At 39.9% G+C, this 16019-nt stretch overlaps 2 protein-coding genes across 2 annotated transcripts in view; one reads left to right on the top strand and one right to left on the bottom strand.

The window, feature by feature from the left end:
- Positions 1-1038: 1038 nt before the first annotated feature.
- On the bottom strand, positions 1039-5794 carry serpinh1a (serpin peptidase inhibitor, clade H (heat shock protein 47), member 1a). The gene is made up of 5 exons (XM_087847073.1): positions 5617-5794; positions 4149-4772; positions 3963-4061; positions 2122-2354; positions 1039-2041 (listed from the first exon to the last, which is right to left on the bottom strand). The coding sequence occupies exons 2-5, from the start codon at positions 4744-4746 to the stop codon at positions 1739-1741; spliced, it is 1233 nt and encodes a 410-aa protein (XP_087703199.1). The 5' UTR covers positions 4747-4772; positions 5617-5794; the 3' UTR covers positions 1039-1738.
- A 4221-nt stretch (positions 5795-10015) lies between these two features.
- The window catches only part of gdpd5a (glycerophosphodiester phosphodiesterase domain containing 5a), a 33042-nt gene continuing 27038 nt past the window's right edge, over positions 10016-16019 (top strand). Inside the window, exon 1 of the mRNA XM_087846765.1 lies at positions 10016-10303. The gene's annotated coding sequence lies outside the window, so the exon portion shown is untranslated. The remainder of the gene's footprint in view (positions 10304-16019) is intronic.

Here is a 16019-nt window from a genome sequence, read left to right on the forward strand (position 1 = left end):
AGTACTTTTTAAACTTGTAACCTAAAAAATATTGCAATGGCAAAATGTTATTGCTGGTTCACTCCATAAATATACACAATTCCATCATTCTACTACCAAAAAGAGGTTAGTGTTGGCATGGTGGGCTGTTCTCTTCCCGTACACATTAAAGTGTGGACTATGTTAAGTCATAGCAACAATAAACAGTATCAAGACGTTATTACTACGCCAGCAACAATTAGACAGAAATGTGTCACACAGCTCAAGCAAAGAGGAACCACTGAACAGTCTTAACAAATCAGTAACACAATGTAAACAGTGTGCACAGTGACGATAAAACAATAGGCGGGGTGGGGGACTGATACTTCCACTGTTATATAAATCTCTACATAGCTGTTTGTTTCTATATGAAAGGCAGAGCTATTGACTTTAAGTAAGCTACAGTGCAATTCATGTTAAAGAACTGTGTTCACTATATTAAAAATGGCAGGCACACACTGCAACAGAAAGGAAATACATGTCTTTTGTCTAATTGTTATTTTTCCTTGTGCATGTGTCATAAATACAGATGACCTTTAGGTGGTGTGTTGAGCTGTGCTGAGCTGTTGACAATGACAGTGTTTATCTTTAGTATTGATTCTTGCATGCTTTCTTAGGCCCTACTCACTTACCTAACCGGTTTTCTAGCCAATCAAATGATGGATCATCCATTAATTTTATGTTTCGGAGCAGTTGTTATTAGGAAATTGCTGATATGACGATAACCATGTCCCGGAGCAGCTGCAGCAATAACGTGTTTATACCAGAATATTTTGTCAAATATTTAGTTGAGGTCTAAATATCCTACGTTTGTGCATTCAGAGGCCAGGTCTCGTCCCCTTTGAAGGTAGAGCTGTCCAAAAGGCTATATGATCACCTCCAATGGAATCTTCCAGTTGTTATATCCTACTAAAACTCTGCTCGCCTAAGGCCAAATTCCTACTCTTGACAAGCAAACCAGACGTTATTTAGGTCACAAAGTAAAGGGCAGCATCCTAAAATAAGGATAAAACCTGCTAGTTCTTTTTTTATACTTTTATTGCAAAAACCGGACATTTAAAACAGCTCAATCATATTTTGCATTGCTAAACCATGTGCGCACAAATAGAACTGCATTCAGGGTGACTCCAAACAAAGACAAGTGGACACAAAAAGGTAAGGAAGCTTGTAGGATGTGCACATTTTACATAATTTTTTAAGACTTAATGACACCAGAAACCTTTTTCGTGCACAAATTCTGATGTTACTGCTACTTTATTAAAACAAAGTGTGCTTTAACAAAAACTTTAATATGGCATTCTTAATGTAAGTATTCAGTCCATAATGTGACATGCCAACATACAAACAAACACACACACTGAAATATTAACAACTGTCCCAAATTCAAAGATGTGCACATCGCCTCATACAGTAATTACAAGACAAAGTAAGTCTTGTAATTACTGTTCACCTTGAGCCAACTTCGGATCAACTGTAGCACCATACAGTAACTCTGAACACCGCTGACAACAGCAAGTGAACCTTTTCCCTTCAAAGGAAAAGTACAGTTACAATGTATTACAATGAACTTGCTGGACTTAAGTTGTGTATTATGGAATGTTGTTGCCATGTGACATAAAAGAGTGCTCTTACACAGTATCAGATGTACTCTTCATTTCTCAACATGCTGCAGTATAAAATCTACACTCATAACAGCCAAACATCTAACTTACTCACATGGTTACAGTTCATCTCTCATCTTTTCACCCTTTGGTCGGACCATCCTGCCAATGAACAAGATGGAGCTTGTTTTCTGGTCCTTTACTAGGAAAATAAAGGGGTGGTCAGCGTAGAACAGTTTAGGGTTTTTCAGCTTGTCTGTGCCAAAGATGCTCAGATCAATTTCATTTCCATCAGTGTCCCATTCCAAAGCAGAGGCGTGGAACACACTTGACAAGTAGAGGTCCTTCTTCCCAGAGATGTTGGAAAAGTCAGCTTTAGATTTGTCCACAGCCTCGGTCAGGCCCAGCTCCTGGAGGTGTTTCTGAGGAGTAACATGAAATGTTTATAGTGACAATGTAAAAGAGTGTTCTGTGGTAAGGCACAAACTCTTAAATTGTTTACCTGCAGATCGTGACTGACTTCCATGCTGACTTTGGGCAGAGACACAGCTATAGCTGTCTCCTGTAGCAAACCAATCCATTTATCCACCTGCTTCTTGGTCAGCATCTTTTCCAGTCTATCCAAAGGTTCCAGATGGTAGGGCATGATGAATACCACAGTGGACTTCTTATGAGATAGAGGCATGCTCAGGATAGATAACTTATTGTCTTTGTCATCATAGAAGCCAAAGAGACCTGATGAAACAAATTAATTACAAATATCATCAATCTGTCCATGCACTTTAGAGAGTCTCTTAAAATTTCTGCTGGTTACAGTTTTCAAAAAAAGAAAGTGTTACATTTATTACTCATATTTAGTTTTGCATAATGTTGGATATTGAACTGGTAAATGCACAGCTGTTAACCACAGTTTTTACAAACTCCCTAAATAGTATATACTGGAAATTGTTTCTGTATAAATGGGAAGAAATAATCATACATTTGTAACTACTCAAACCATTTACTAATGAGTTGAAAATTCAGCGAGTTATGATTTTTTTTATTTTTTATTGTGAACCAAGTTCCTACCTACAGATACAGTATGATAATAATATCTCCCCAGACATTATTGCAGTTATCTGGACTCATCTCTCCAGTAAACAATAGTGAGAAATATAAATATCTATGTTTAATTAACATGTGTAGTGATCTTAAAGTTGTAGTAGTATCAGTAATAGTAGTACCTATAAATACTTTCACATTTTTTGAAAAAGACTGATTTTATAGGTCACTGCACTTATGTTTTAGCTGAACTTGGCATAAAGACTAAACAGAAAGCTAGCTTAGCTATGCTAGCTAAAAATCCTTCTACCGGAAGTTTTGTGGCAGAGACTTGATGTCTCTATTCAAGGCAATGAGTCCCTCGTCACTCCCTCATTCACTAGTGAAACATGCACATGTAAAGAGTGGAGTTATATTGTTTGTGGGTTTGCGGGTTTACTTTTTCAACCCCTGTGATCCTCTGGAGCTTTGTATTGAAATAAAGGTCCATCAGTTCTGCAAAAACTATTATTATTATTATTATTATTATTATTATTATTATTATTATTATTTGAGTGTTCCACTTGATTCCAAAGAAGTAACTTTTAGATTTTCCCAAAATGTTCTACCATTCCTAGTAGGGATGCACCGATACCGATACTGGTATCGGGTATCGGGGCTGATACTGTAAAATGTGTGTGTACTCATACTCGTAAAAGTTAACCGATACCATGAACCGATACCAACTTATTTCATTAATCAGAGGGTGGCTTGTCATTTCTGTTGTAGTTTTTTAGATTGGCCACTAGGGGGCCAATTATTATTTTATTTATTATTTATTTTATAATAATTATTTTGTTTGCTTGTTTACAATATGGACACTCTGCAATAATTTAAAAGTTTATTTTATTCTCAAACCTAATTTGTATTTTATTCCAAACAGAAGTGTTTATTTATTATTCTGAAAGCTCGAGACAGTGCCCAATAGTTCAGTGATGTTTTGTAAAATTACAATGTGGAGACTCTGCAATAATTTAACAGAAGTGCTTATTTTTCACTTGAAATTTTTTTGTGGTCATTTTTATTAAGATTTTATTTTTTATCGGCAGAGAATAAAATAAAACCTGTCTTCCAATTCATTGCATTTGTGTGTGTGTGTGTGTGTGTGTGGTAGAAGTATCGTTTTTTTGTACTCTGTATCGGCAAGTACTCAGATCCAAGTATCGGTATCGTATCGGTTTGAAAAAATTGGTATCGTTGCATCCCTAATTCCTAGTCTCAAACTGTGTTTCTGAACAAGCTGATAGGAATGTCTCCAGCTACCTGTGCGATGCATCATCTGTACTGAAACAGTGTAGCTAGGTGACACCATGAATCCACGGTTATCCACCATCTGACGATGGAACTGCTCATCCCAGTGACCTGAGAGAAAAAACATTCAGTTAATTTTAGGTGTCTTTTGGGGAACAGTATAGAATACTACATGTATACACAGCCTTATCCACTCACATTTGAAAAACATGGCACTGATGATCATCGCCCCATCAGTCTTTTCTACATTCTTAGTCACCTCAGGCAGTTTGCCATCAGTAGACTTGGCTGCCCATTCGTTGATGGAGTTCACAGCACTCTTCTTGTCTCGGAAATTGATCTTTGAGTGCTCACAATTATAGTGCTTTTTGCTGCTTTTGACAAAGTCTTCCACAAAAGTGACAGAGCTGGGTCCATACAGGCGGTTGCTAATCTTCCAGGTGATGTTGCGAGTCTTCGGGTCGCTCAACTCTATGAGCAGCTCAGCCAAACTGGGGTGGAGATGCTCATCTTTAACTTTAGCTACATTCAGGATGGTTTTTACCTGAGAGGCAGTGGAGGCCTTTCCCCCAAGAGCCACGAGACCCAGAGAGGAGGCCACGACGACAGGGGAAATGATAATGTTCTCTACATTTTTGTCTTTTACCATGCTCTGGTAGACACTGAAAGCCAAATTGGCAGTGCTGTCAGCCAGGATGGTGGCATGGTTACTCAACACTTTGTCTTTTGATGTGGAGGTTGCTGCCGAGGCTGCAGTTGTCAGAAGGACGAGAGATACGAGGTTTGTTGCCCACATGGTGTAATGTTACTAACAGACAAAACCTAAGAGAAGACATGAAGACAAACAGTACATACTTAGGGTTTACTCTTGAGATTTAGAAGATGCAAGCTGTGGTAGGCTAGTAAGTGTGGTTTAGCCCATGCCATTTAAAGCAGCTCTCTCTGTGCAAACCTCAAGCAATGACTTGTATAACAGCCACGTAGGCAGCTTCAGGGTGTACTGTGTCTAAGCCAAAACATTGGCCAGCAAGATTTGAGTTGTTCATGACTTGGGAGTGGGAAAAAACTTAACATAGATAACATTCTCTAATGGAGGACTAAGCCTGCTTAATGCTCATTGGTTACTTGTGGTGAGGGAAAAGTGGCCACTCACTGACGCATGACACACCCCTACAGCTAAAGACGCGTTTTTTAGAGCAGTTCATGTACATAGAGCGAACTTGTACTTTAGGGAGCACAGGCTTTATGCATATCACCACTTAGAGATGTAGTTCAGAGATGTTTAGATCAGTCTAATTGAGCAGGTCACAATCAGTTCATTTTTCTGGACATGTGACTTAGTATGAATGACACTGGCATTTGAAATATGTAGATAAAAGAAGGAGAGGCGTCCCTTGTTACAGATTAAATCAGGTCAAAAGGTGTAGCCAACTCCCTGGAAGTCTGGACTGTCATGCAGTTCTAGTTATGTGCAGCAAACAGTTGCTTTGCTTTCGCACTACTTGGAGGAACTACATGGCTGTAAAGGAATCTTTAACCATGTTAAAGATAGACAGACTTTTTGGCCTCTTTTCACATGCCTGGACATTTCCCACCAGTTGATGGACGCCCTCTACTCTCTCCCTCCCTCTCTATGCTTCCCGTGCTCCGAGCACATTCATCTTACCTTATTGGGTCCTTTGAATAACTCGGCAGGTTTATCGTCAAGCTGCTTACAAAAAGATCCCCCCAGCACTGACCTGACCGGTATTAAGTGAAAGTATCTGATGGCAAAGACAGAAGTGTATGAGACGATTTCCCAGGCCCCAGAGCAGGAAAATCTCTGCCCTGGAATCAGATTTCCAGGCCAGTCCCGCCCATGTGGATGAGTGGGTGAAGAATCCTCACCCTCCCAGGTCCTAAAGCCTAAAACTTTATTTCAGAGAGAGTAATCAAACAGTTAACACTTAAATACTCAACTTAGCATCTCATGACCTCTACTAAAGTTACTCCCCATGACTAACTGTATAAGACCTCCCAATCATTAACAAAATCTGCATAATGTATGTCTTTTTTTCTCTCTCTTCCTCATCCTGTTGTTTTCTCCTCTGTTGCATGATTTGAAAGCCGCACAGACCACTGGGCAGCAGAATGTGGAGAACACCACTGAATACAACAGGAAGTTCTGTGAAGCAGCACAACTGCAACTACAATCAACATTAACTAGATATAACTTCAGGGTACATATTACACAATAAGAAGACTAACTGTCCAGAAAGTCGTTTGGCAGGCTTTAGCAGTTTAGTATTGCTGTAAGTGGTGAACTCTGTACACAATACTGTCAGATTAAATCTGCAGAGATGGTCTGATTTTCAGAACAAGCTTCACTACATACCATATCTGATTCTTTCTGATAGCTGTGTCAGTAGTCAAAACAGGCCCCATACTGTCTGAGTAGCGTTTCCCCCCATGAATCCTTCCTTCTTCCTCGTGTCATGTGCACTCTCACACTCCCACTTCTGTGTTTAGAAGTGGATCGGACAGCAGGAAGTTACAGAAGCAGTGGAAGCACGTCCGGTACAACACTCTCCTTGTTCTTTTGCAGCACGCTGCTCTTTCTTGGCAGCGTTTTTCAATATGAATGTTAACATTTGAATGTAGGACTGAAGGCCTGAAGGTTCGCAGAGAGACGTGGTCATATCAATAGGTAGATCACTCTCATTAAAACGTTGCTATTTTAAATACAGAAGCTGACAAAGTCCTTACAACTATCATTTTTATTACCAGTGTTGGGAAGGTTACTTTTAAAATGTATTCCACTACAGATTACAGAATACATGCCCCAAAATGTATTCTGTAACGTATTCCGTTACGTTACTCAATGAGAGTAACGTATTCTGAATACTTTGGATTACTTAATATATTATCATGCTGTTTACAACTACATGAATGTACTATTGCTGTGATTTATTACTGTTACTGAAGGTCCGCAGCTCCGAACCGTAGTAAAGGGACCTCTGGCTAATACGGTGGGTTCTGTGTTGGGCTCGTAGCTGAAAACTAGCTTTACTTTGTTGTCTGGGTCAACTTTGCTAGCGAGAGACAGAGAGAGGCGTTGAAAGGCTGCTCCAACAGAACTTATTGTTTCAGAGGAAAACACGAACACGGTGTACAGTCGAGTCTTAATAGCTTACTTACAACTGGGCTCGTCAGGCACTCTTCTTGGCTGCAGTGGTTATTACTATATTTACATGCTTCTAGCTCCCGTTTTTTGCTCGATGACAGCACGTGGTTTTCCTTTTTCTCCCTCCCTCGCTCACAGACACATAACGTGTATGGCAGTCCATTCTCCCTGCAGCACGGACTACACTGCCCATGATGCTACATTCTTTAGCGCTACACCTGTAGCATTCTGCCTATTAGCTTAGCACAACAACAACAAAAAGGCCTCTCTCACCCAGGAAACACGCAGAGAGAGAGCGTCACCCTGTAACCATGGCAACTGTAACTCTGCTGCCTGGAACAACAGAACGTAGCTGTCAAACAAAACCCAAACAGTCCTGACCCGCCACAATATGAAACAGGGAAGTACCGCCGTGTAATCCGTTTATTTCAACAAAGTAACTATATTCTAAATACCACCTTTTTAAACGGTAACTGTAACGGAATACAGTTACTAATATTTTGTATTTTAAATACGTAACGGCGGTACATGCATTCCGTTACTCCCCAACACTGTTTATTACCATTAAAATAAGACAGGATAACAGTAACTGTATCGTTCTCGTGTTTTACAGACTCTCTTGTTACAGCTGTTGAAATAATAATGTAATAATAATAATAACGACAAAACTCTGAGTTGTCAGAGTTGTACACCAGATGCTCTTACTGATGCAACCCTAAAGGGGATTTGTGTCTCTGGCTTGAATCAAACCAGTGACCCTCCGCTTGTGGATTGAATGTGTTACGACTAATGGCGGCAGAAAGATTTCATTGACAGTCCTTAGTACTTTCAATGGCCACTAGAGGTCAACAAAGAGCTAGTTATAGATAGGAGATGAAAATAAATCCTCTTATTAAGCGTTCCTGCTGTCACTGCCACTACAACCACTTACTCAGCACAGTTTTGTTAATTCATTTCTATACACAAAAACGTGTAGTAGGTTTTCTTTTGTGTGTGTTCGTGTGTGTGTGTTTTAAGCATCACAAATATCAGGCTTTACAAAATCCCTCTCATGGCATTTGTTCACATTCCAATAAAGTTCTTGTCGTCCTCAACATTTGGTTAAAAACGCTGCACCTGAGCGTGCATTTCATGTGCAAAGAAGTTCTAGCTGAGGTACCTTCATTGCCACTGCTAAATTGCCAAGGATTAAAGGGATCTTATGTAATTATCCAAAGCCAGGGGTTAATCTCTGACTGCTGGGCCTGGAATAGCCAGATCTCTTACAAGACTTTACTCATCTCCTCTCCCGCTTTGCCAGGTGTTGAGGTAAGGCACTGCTGCCATAGTCCTCTGTGGCCGTGTACATAATTATGTTCATATTACAACAATCGTTCCAATTGTTTGAACAGTCTGAAAGGAGGGTGGAGCCTTTTCTGAACACTTAAACTTACAAAAGGCTTTAAAAGGAACTGAATGATGTGAGAAATGTAATGCAGATGCAAATGTCGTGTTACTTTCTAGTTTTTGCTGATAACTCATTTTATCAGTTAGTTTTACAGTCAGTCTTAGCAGGAATTTTACAAATGGTAAAATAGCAGGGATGGGGAAAATGGTACAATTACAAGAATGATTATGACTCCCTACTTCTGCACCTGCATGTCATCCTTTGAGCCTGAGATCTGGCGGCCGCCCGACCCTGACCCTGCTGTCTGGTACATTCCAGGAAACGTGGACATTTCCATGAGCCTGATGCCACGCTTCCCTCCTTGGCAACCTCAGCACCCTCCCCTGCAGAGGTTTAATTAAGTTATTTCTCTTACCATGAGCTCTTATCTTGAGCCTCCTTTCCTGAGATCTCCACCCACACTTAAAATGTGCAAATGTCCCTCAACTCCCTGAGAAATGTGAGATGATTCCTGTCACATTTTTCCTCTTTGTCCGATGATCTCTCCCAGTAACCAAATGTGTGCATCTTGGTTGATTCAAGATACCTTGTCGTCCCCTTCTGCATCTCCCTCTGCCCTCAGCAAATTCTAATGTGTTACATTTTGCTTTGTTTTTTGTGTGCAGAGAAGAAGTAAAGATGCACATTTGTAGCCACACATTGTGAACAATAATCCTAAAGCTTGTAGTCTTAAAGTCCTCTGAAATTATTGAAGAGAATATTTTTACATAGTTTGATTTTTGCATCATTACAAAGTATTTCTTGTCATATTTATGGAAAGTCTGCATTAAAGGAAAACTCAATCTGAAGCCTTCTCAGCTTGGAACGAAGGACTATTTGGATAATTTTCAGTTTAAATTTTGAGAGAAATAAAAAATTAAATTCATTACTTTAAAAATCTCAGATTTATTTCATTTGTAAAATGTCAATTCCAAATTTCTTATAAGGTGTTTTATATATAAGACATACACTATATATTTATATTACATATAAGGTATTATTTCAGTAAACCCCCTTGAATTAAAACCGAAAACCTGAACTTTATTTGCATCTTGATTGTTTCATTTAAAATCCACAGCAGTGATGCACAGAGGCAAAACTACAGACACTGTAAAACCAACAGATTATGGACCTAATTGTTGTTCAGATAAGAGGATTTTTATATCCAGCACATTTGGCTATTAGCATTAGCATTTTGGGCTATCAGTTGCCCAAAAATGTGCAGCAAATTTCTCACTGGGATCCACTGACCGGGCTCTCCAAGCCCACTCAGAGTGAAAGTGCTGCTCAGGTCCACTTACCCGACAGAGAGAGAGAAGTTACCCCACTGCAAGAAACATCCCACATTTCAACAGGTGCTGCCGTGCATTGGTCAGGTGTAAAAACTGCGGAGACAGGATGTTTCTTGCAGTGTGGGCCACAGTTCCGCCCACGGAGTGTCACAGGGATTACAGTTAGTATTCACTCTACTATGAACGCTAATGTAGGTGCATCTGTATCCAAGCAGAGGAAGCCTTTCATTTATTACAAGGGTTGTTTTTCCGCCTCTCCTTTCCCCATTAGCTCTTTTATCCGGATATAAAACACACTGATGCCGCTGCGTCTCTCACACTGACGCTCAAAGTAACCTGAAAGTCTTGTGTGGATCCATAAACTGCGAAGAGACGGCGTTATGTCAGCATCCATGGAAACACTGACTAACTAACAGAGGGACTGAGACTTTTCCAGCAGTGCCAGTGAAAAACAGCCTGTAGTGAAGACGAGGTGAGTGTTTGTGCTTTATGGGATTATTGTCGTGTAAGCCAAGTGACCGCTCCTCACAACTGTCACTTGCATCGCTTTGTTTCTGCTGTGTGATCAGTTGGTGACACTAAATTGAGTGATCTGTCCCGTTTGTCCCCCACAAATAATCTGTTTTTCCAATACATGTTAATTTCGTATAATTTCCACATAGGCACAACAGATTAATGGCAGATGAGGCAGCTAAAGATGAACATACAGTCTGTGCGTGATATTAATCGAGTAAACTGTAATGAATTGACAGGCTAGAGCCAGAAGTCCACAGGTAAATACTTTCAAACTACTTGGATAACTGAATAATTACTTTCTTTCTTTGAAAATGCTGATCCCAGCGTCCCAGTTATGGCACATTGCTTTAATAGAACTGGAAGTTGCTGCAAGAGTATTTGGAGACGTCAGGCAGGCATATTATAGCCTTTTAAAGACTTTCATGCACAGAATGATTAAATGATCTGAACGTCAGATTAATAAACAGTGAAAATAATAGATTCATGTCTAACTGACATTGAATTAGGTATGAAATATTGAATATGTAAGGCGACTTTAGAATGTGAGGCGACTGTTGTTGTGATTTGGGGCTACATACATACAACTGAATTGAATTGAATTCTTGAAAGCCATTGGACCAGGTTTAGTAAATGTTGTGAGACTGTAAACTGACAAGACTGAGACAAAACTGTTCTGCTAATTTTTCCCAAGCGAAGCTTTCAAGTTGCAACATCATCATCTATCGAACTTCATAAACTTTAATTGCACCTGCTTCTTTCTCTTTGTGCTTCCAAATGTGAGTGGAAGACATATCTGACCATCAGTTTGTATCTTTCGGTGTATCCTGGCCATCCTGCAGCATCACCTCCCTTATTTGTCACATTTAAATCACATTTAACAAATTAAAGACCGCCTCGTGAGACTAGCAGGTGCTGCTTGGATAGGAGACTAGATCTCACTCTAAAAGGTGTTTTTTCTGATCACCTGATGATCAGAGCTGACTTTATAGAAAACTCACTGGTTACCAGCGAGGCTTTGTTTCTAGCCCTCGCCCCGCTCCTCCTCCTTTTGAGTGCATGTATGTGACACTAATGGAAATTCTATTTTGGGCAAAATCCACTGAAAGATTAGGGTATTATTAATGAATGCATATATAAATTTCATGAAGGAGTGAAGAATGGAAGCTTAAAAAAAGGAAACAGTGACCGAGATAAAGGGCTAATAATAGGCAGATATGGTAGAGGCTCTGTGGCAGTTGGTGGATTGAGATTTAGTGGATTATTGTATTGCTATTCAATGAGCGCATGTGTCCAACTCAACAGACAACCTGTGGCCTCACAGGCTTCCAGAAAATACCAAGCTACTTCTAGAAGCTGAGAGGAGTAAAGTCCTCTCAGGTGAAGGGGATGTGCATGGGAGAAAATTCGCCCAAAGCCTTCTGAAAGGCTGGAGAGACGGAGAGCTGATGATAGAAGGACCCGGGTGCATTACAGATTTAAAATGAGACGTTTCCAGGCTTGTGCTGTCCTGAAACAATGGACACACTGTGACACACAGTAATATGTAACAGAAGTTATAAGAAACAAGAGAAGTTTTATTAATATTTAATAACATATTAGACCAGCGAGTCCAGCAGCGCAGCACCTGCTGCTGTAAGTATCAGCAGGATGCAGCTGCTGTAATGAGCTAACGCTGATGACTCATTACAGCCCATTTTCTATAGACGATGTCATAAACCACACTGCACTCCTAATTATCATCTAACTAGTGAAAATAACTAGTAGTGAGTCAATGCGGTTTCATCAGAATTTACATTTACTAGTCAGGACTGTTGTTGTGTGCTTGTTCACACTGGTTTTACTCAAGCTTTAGTCAAACTTTCACTGCAAACATTTAATTGTATTCAAAGCTGTCTGTTGTTTCCTCTTGAACGATGGTTAAAGTCATTATTGCGGGACTACGTTACCTGTTGTCTGGCTCCAGACCTTTGAATGTTTCATATCTATTGGGATTACTGCTTTTATCTTGTGTCGTGTCACAAAACAGCAATTTTTAGGTTTAAAAAAATAGATGAATAGATAAATACATAAAATATAAAATAAAAAGTCTGTCCAATAAGTGTCAAAGCAAATGGTGAAACACCCCTGAAAACAGAGTAATAGCAGAATTCAGGTGAGGCTGCTCATCAGTGTGAAAATGTGTTTCCACGTATGCCGTGTCAGAGTGAACTGCATGTGATATGCTGACAGTTCTGTCTGTCATCAGGCTACTTTACTTTGGTTGCACCAACTCTACCTTTTGTTGGAGCTCTGTTAGGATATCTTTTGTTCTGCTGAGCATGGCATTTGTTCTTTGCAATGATTAGCTTGGTCAGAAATATCAGAGCACAGTGCTTTAAGTCAGACATCAGCCCATAGACTGTGACATGGGACGTTTTTTTATTACAGGTTTTGAAGCGTCAGTGTTATCAGCTTTTCTTTTTATTTTTATTTGATAATTTTTTTAAAAATAAGATGTTGGAGGGCTGAGTTATCACAAACGGCTCGTGACCTGAATTCATAAGATGAAGGGGCGATCGTGGCTCAAGAGTTGGGAGTTTGCATTGTAATTGGAAGGTTGCCGGTTCGAGCCCCAGTTTGGACAGTCTTGGTTGTTGTGTCCTTGGGCAAGACACTTCACCCGTTGCCTACTGGTGGTGGTCAGAGGGCCCGGTGGCGCCAGTGTCCGGCAGCCTCGCTTCTGTCAGTGCGCCCCAGGGTGGCTGTGGCTACAATGTAGCTGCCATCACCAGTGTTTGAATGGGTGGATGACTGGGTATGTAAAGCGCTTTGGGGTCCTTAGGGACTAGTAAAGCGCTATATAAATACAGGCCATTTTTACCATTTGCCATGAAGGTACCTGCTAATTAGTGCTAAGTAACAGACTAATCACTACTTTTTGTTACTTAACTTTTCCAAAGTGAACCCCTTTGATATATTATTTGTTATATAATTACATTAAAAATGTTACAGCGGCACCAAAACCACAAACTAAGTAGAGAGGCCCAGCGCGGTGACTTGAATTAGTGGAGACAGCTGTTAAAAAAACAAAACAAAAAAGCAGTATTGATTAATTGAGCTGTAAGTGGACATTAGAAGATGTGCAGTTTTTGTTGCTTTCACCATGGCTTAGTTTTGTGTTCCCACATCACTGCTGCTTGTGTCAGAAACAGTTTTCCCTTTTAGCGCACGTACTGAGGCACCACTTCTTCTTGCCAGCAAAGTTTTATTTCCTTATGCCCTGTTTATGCCTATGTCACATACAGTATGTGGGTGAATATGAGAAGAGTAATTTGTCCTTCAACCCTTGAGGTCCAAGCCATCATGGGTGGAAACTCTAACCATAAATATAATGCAAGGAGTTATGGAAAATTTTGGAATGTCAGTTACAAATTATTATATAATTTTCCCCCTTATTCCTGATAACTGTGAGGTGTCTGAATGTTGTCCAAAGCTATGAGGAAATATTTTCTCTCTAAAGGAGGGTGAACTCGCTGAGAAACTGCACCCAGAATCTGACCGATGTAGGCCGTCCTTAGTTTACTTCATAATGACCACGGCTCTGTGATGATAGCACCATGGTGACGCAGGCAGACAATAGGCTAACCTGGCTGGAATAAGCCCACTGTGATTTCAGCTCCAGTTGGCCCTTGTCTGAGGACAGGGTGAGATTATGAATGCTGGAAATCTGCCAGCGCAAGCCTTCTTCAGGCCTGGGAGTTTCCATGTAATAGCCCGGCAGCAATGAAAGGACAGAGATGTGCGAACAATTTCCTCTTTAAATACTGTTTATAGTTTTAAATTAGCAGTAAATGGTAGACAAATATTCACACTTAAACACTGAGAAGCCCTGAATAGTGTACACAGCTCACAGCGTAAGACACTTTCTTTACTCAACAAGTATAGTTTAATGGGGGGTATTATGCTGGCTCCAGCTCCACATACAGTTGCTGAGAAGTTTACACAGACTCATCATGGACATGAATGTCATGGTAATTTGCGGCTTTGTTGAACAGCTCTTTCCTGGAATGACTGTAAAGCATGAATCTTTAATATAATATAATCTCTAATTTCTCCACAACGCCTATTAACCTACTGGTTAATAGTAGTTAATGCTCTTTGTCATCATAAAAAGAATTGGTTTTGGTCTTTTGAACTCATTGAACTGACCAATACTCAGAGCAAAGGAAAAGTCCAAGAAACTCAGTGAAGATCTACACAAGTTGGGAAGGTCTGATGGAGCATTTCTAAATAATGGCTCCATCAGACAGACAATTATACAAAAGTGCAACACATTCAGATGTGCCATAGCTTTGCTAAGGCCTGGAAAAAAGATCCAAACCATCTCCTCAGATGAGAAGCAATTAGTTTATGCATGCAATGAACTGTCTGAACACCAGTGTAACTGTCCGCTGTGAACTCTGAGTTTTACGTTGCTATGTGTGCCAACCACGAAAGAAGCATCAGTATAATCTGGGACTGTTTTCTTGCCAGTGGTACTGGTGCTTTCTACAGAGGAGTCAGACAAAATGCACACACTTAGACACAACTGCAACACAACAGGACAATGATCCCAAACACACTTCAGAACTAGTTTTGAAATAGATAAAGCAGGCTAACATTAAGATTCTGGATTCTTCCTAAAGCCACTTAAACTCTGTGGACTGTGTTTAAAACTTAGTTCCAGGAACCCCAGTTAAATGAACTCTACCAATTCTGCCAAGAAGACTGGCTGTCAAAAGTACAATAAAAAAGTATGACTTGTTTGAAAGTAGTCTTCTAAAAAAATCTATGTTGAAATCAACTGATTACTAAAACAGCAAAAAACTGCATTCATAAGGACTACAAAAAGGTCTGTAAAGCTCCATATTCAGTATTAAGGAGTTAAAGTATAAATTTTGACCTGACCAGCGCACATGTCACCATTAGCTGTTCCACTATTAGCAATTACCAGTTAGCCACATTAGCCCCTTGTTATCGTTAAGCAGTTATCAGTGGGACATCTGGCTTGAGTTTTATAGGCAGTGTGAGAATCTTGTAAGTCTTTTGTGAGGCCACTGATGAAGCTGAGGAATGCAGAGGGCTCTGCTCTACAGTCGCACTTTCTAGGAATCTTTTCTAAGACTGAAATGACTGAATTCGTTGTTTTATAAAGCAGGAGAATGACCCTATCCATTGGGCTGTACACCTTTTGAAGACTAAGGTCATTTGTAGGACCCAAATCCTGTATTATTTGGATATTTATTGAGTATTTGGTTTGAAGTTTTGGGCGTCAGATATTCACTTTATAGTTGCTCACTTGGAGACTTTGTTATTAGATTTAAGCACTTTTTATACCCCTTTATCGTTACAAAAGGCTTACTGCTTCACAACCACTTATTCCTCTCCTGGGAAAATTTCTATTTCTCTTTCTCTCTGCTGTGACAAACCATCTGAAGACATTTCATTCTCTAGAGCACCAATGTTAGGTGTTTTATAAACCTAAAGGGCCTAAGATCACATGCTTAGAACATAAACCTATTCCCAGGATCCAGGTTTAATTATAGATAGAAGTGACACACACCTTAGGTTACCTGATTCATTATAGTAAATGGAGGTTATTCCATGGAGAAACCATCTGAAAATTCTAATTAAAAAACCCAGAAAAATGCGAC

The sequence above is a fragment of the Neolamprologus brichardi genome, chromosome 10, assembly GCF_056152115.1.
Source record: "Neolamprologus brichardi isolate AB-2024 chromosome 10, ASM5615211v1, whole genome shotgun sequence".
In the NCBI taxonomy this organism is placed as follows: Eukaryota; Metazoa; Chordata; class Actinopteri; order Cichliformes; family Cichlidae; genus Neolamprologus; species Neolamprologus brichardi.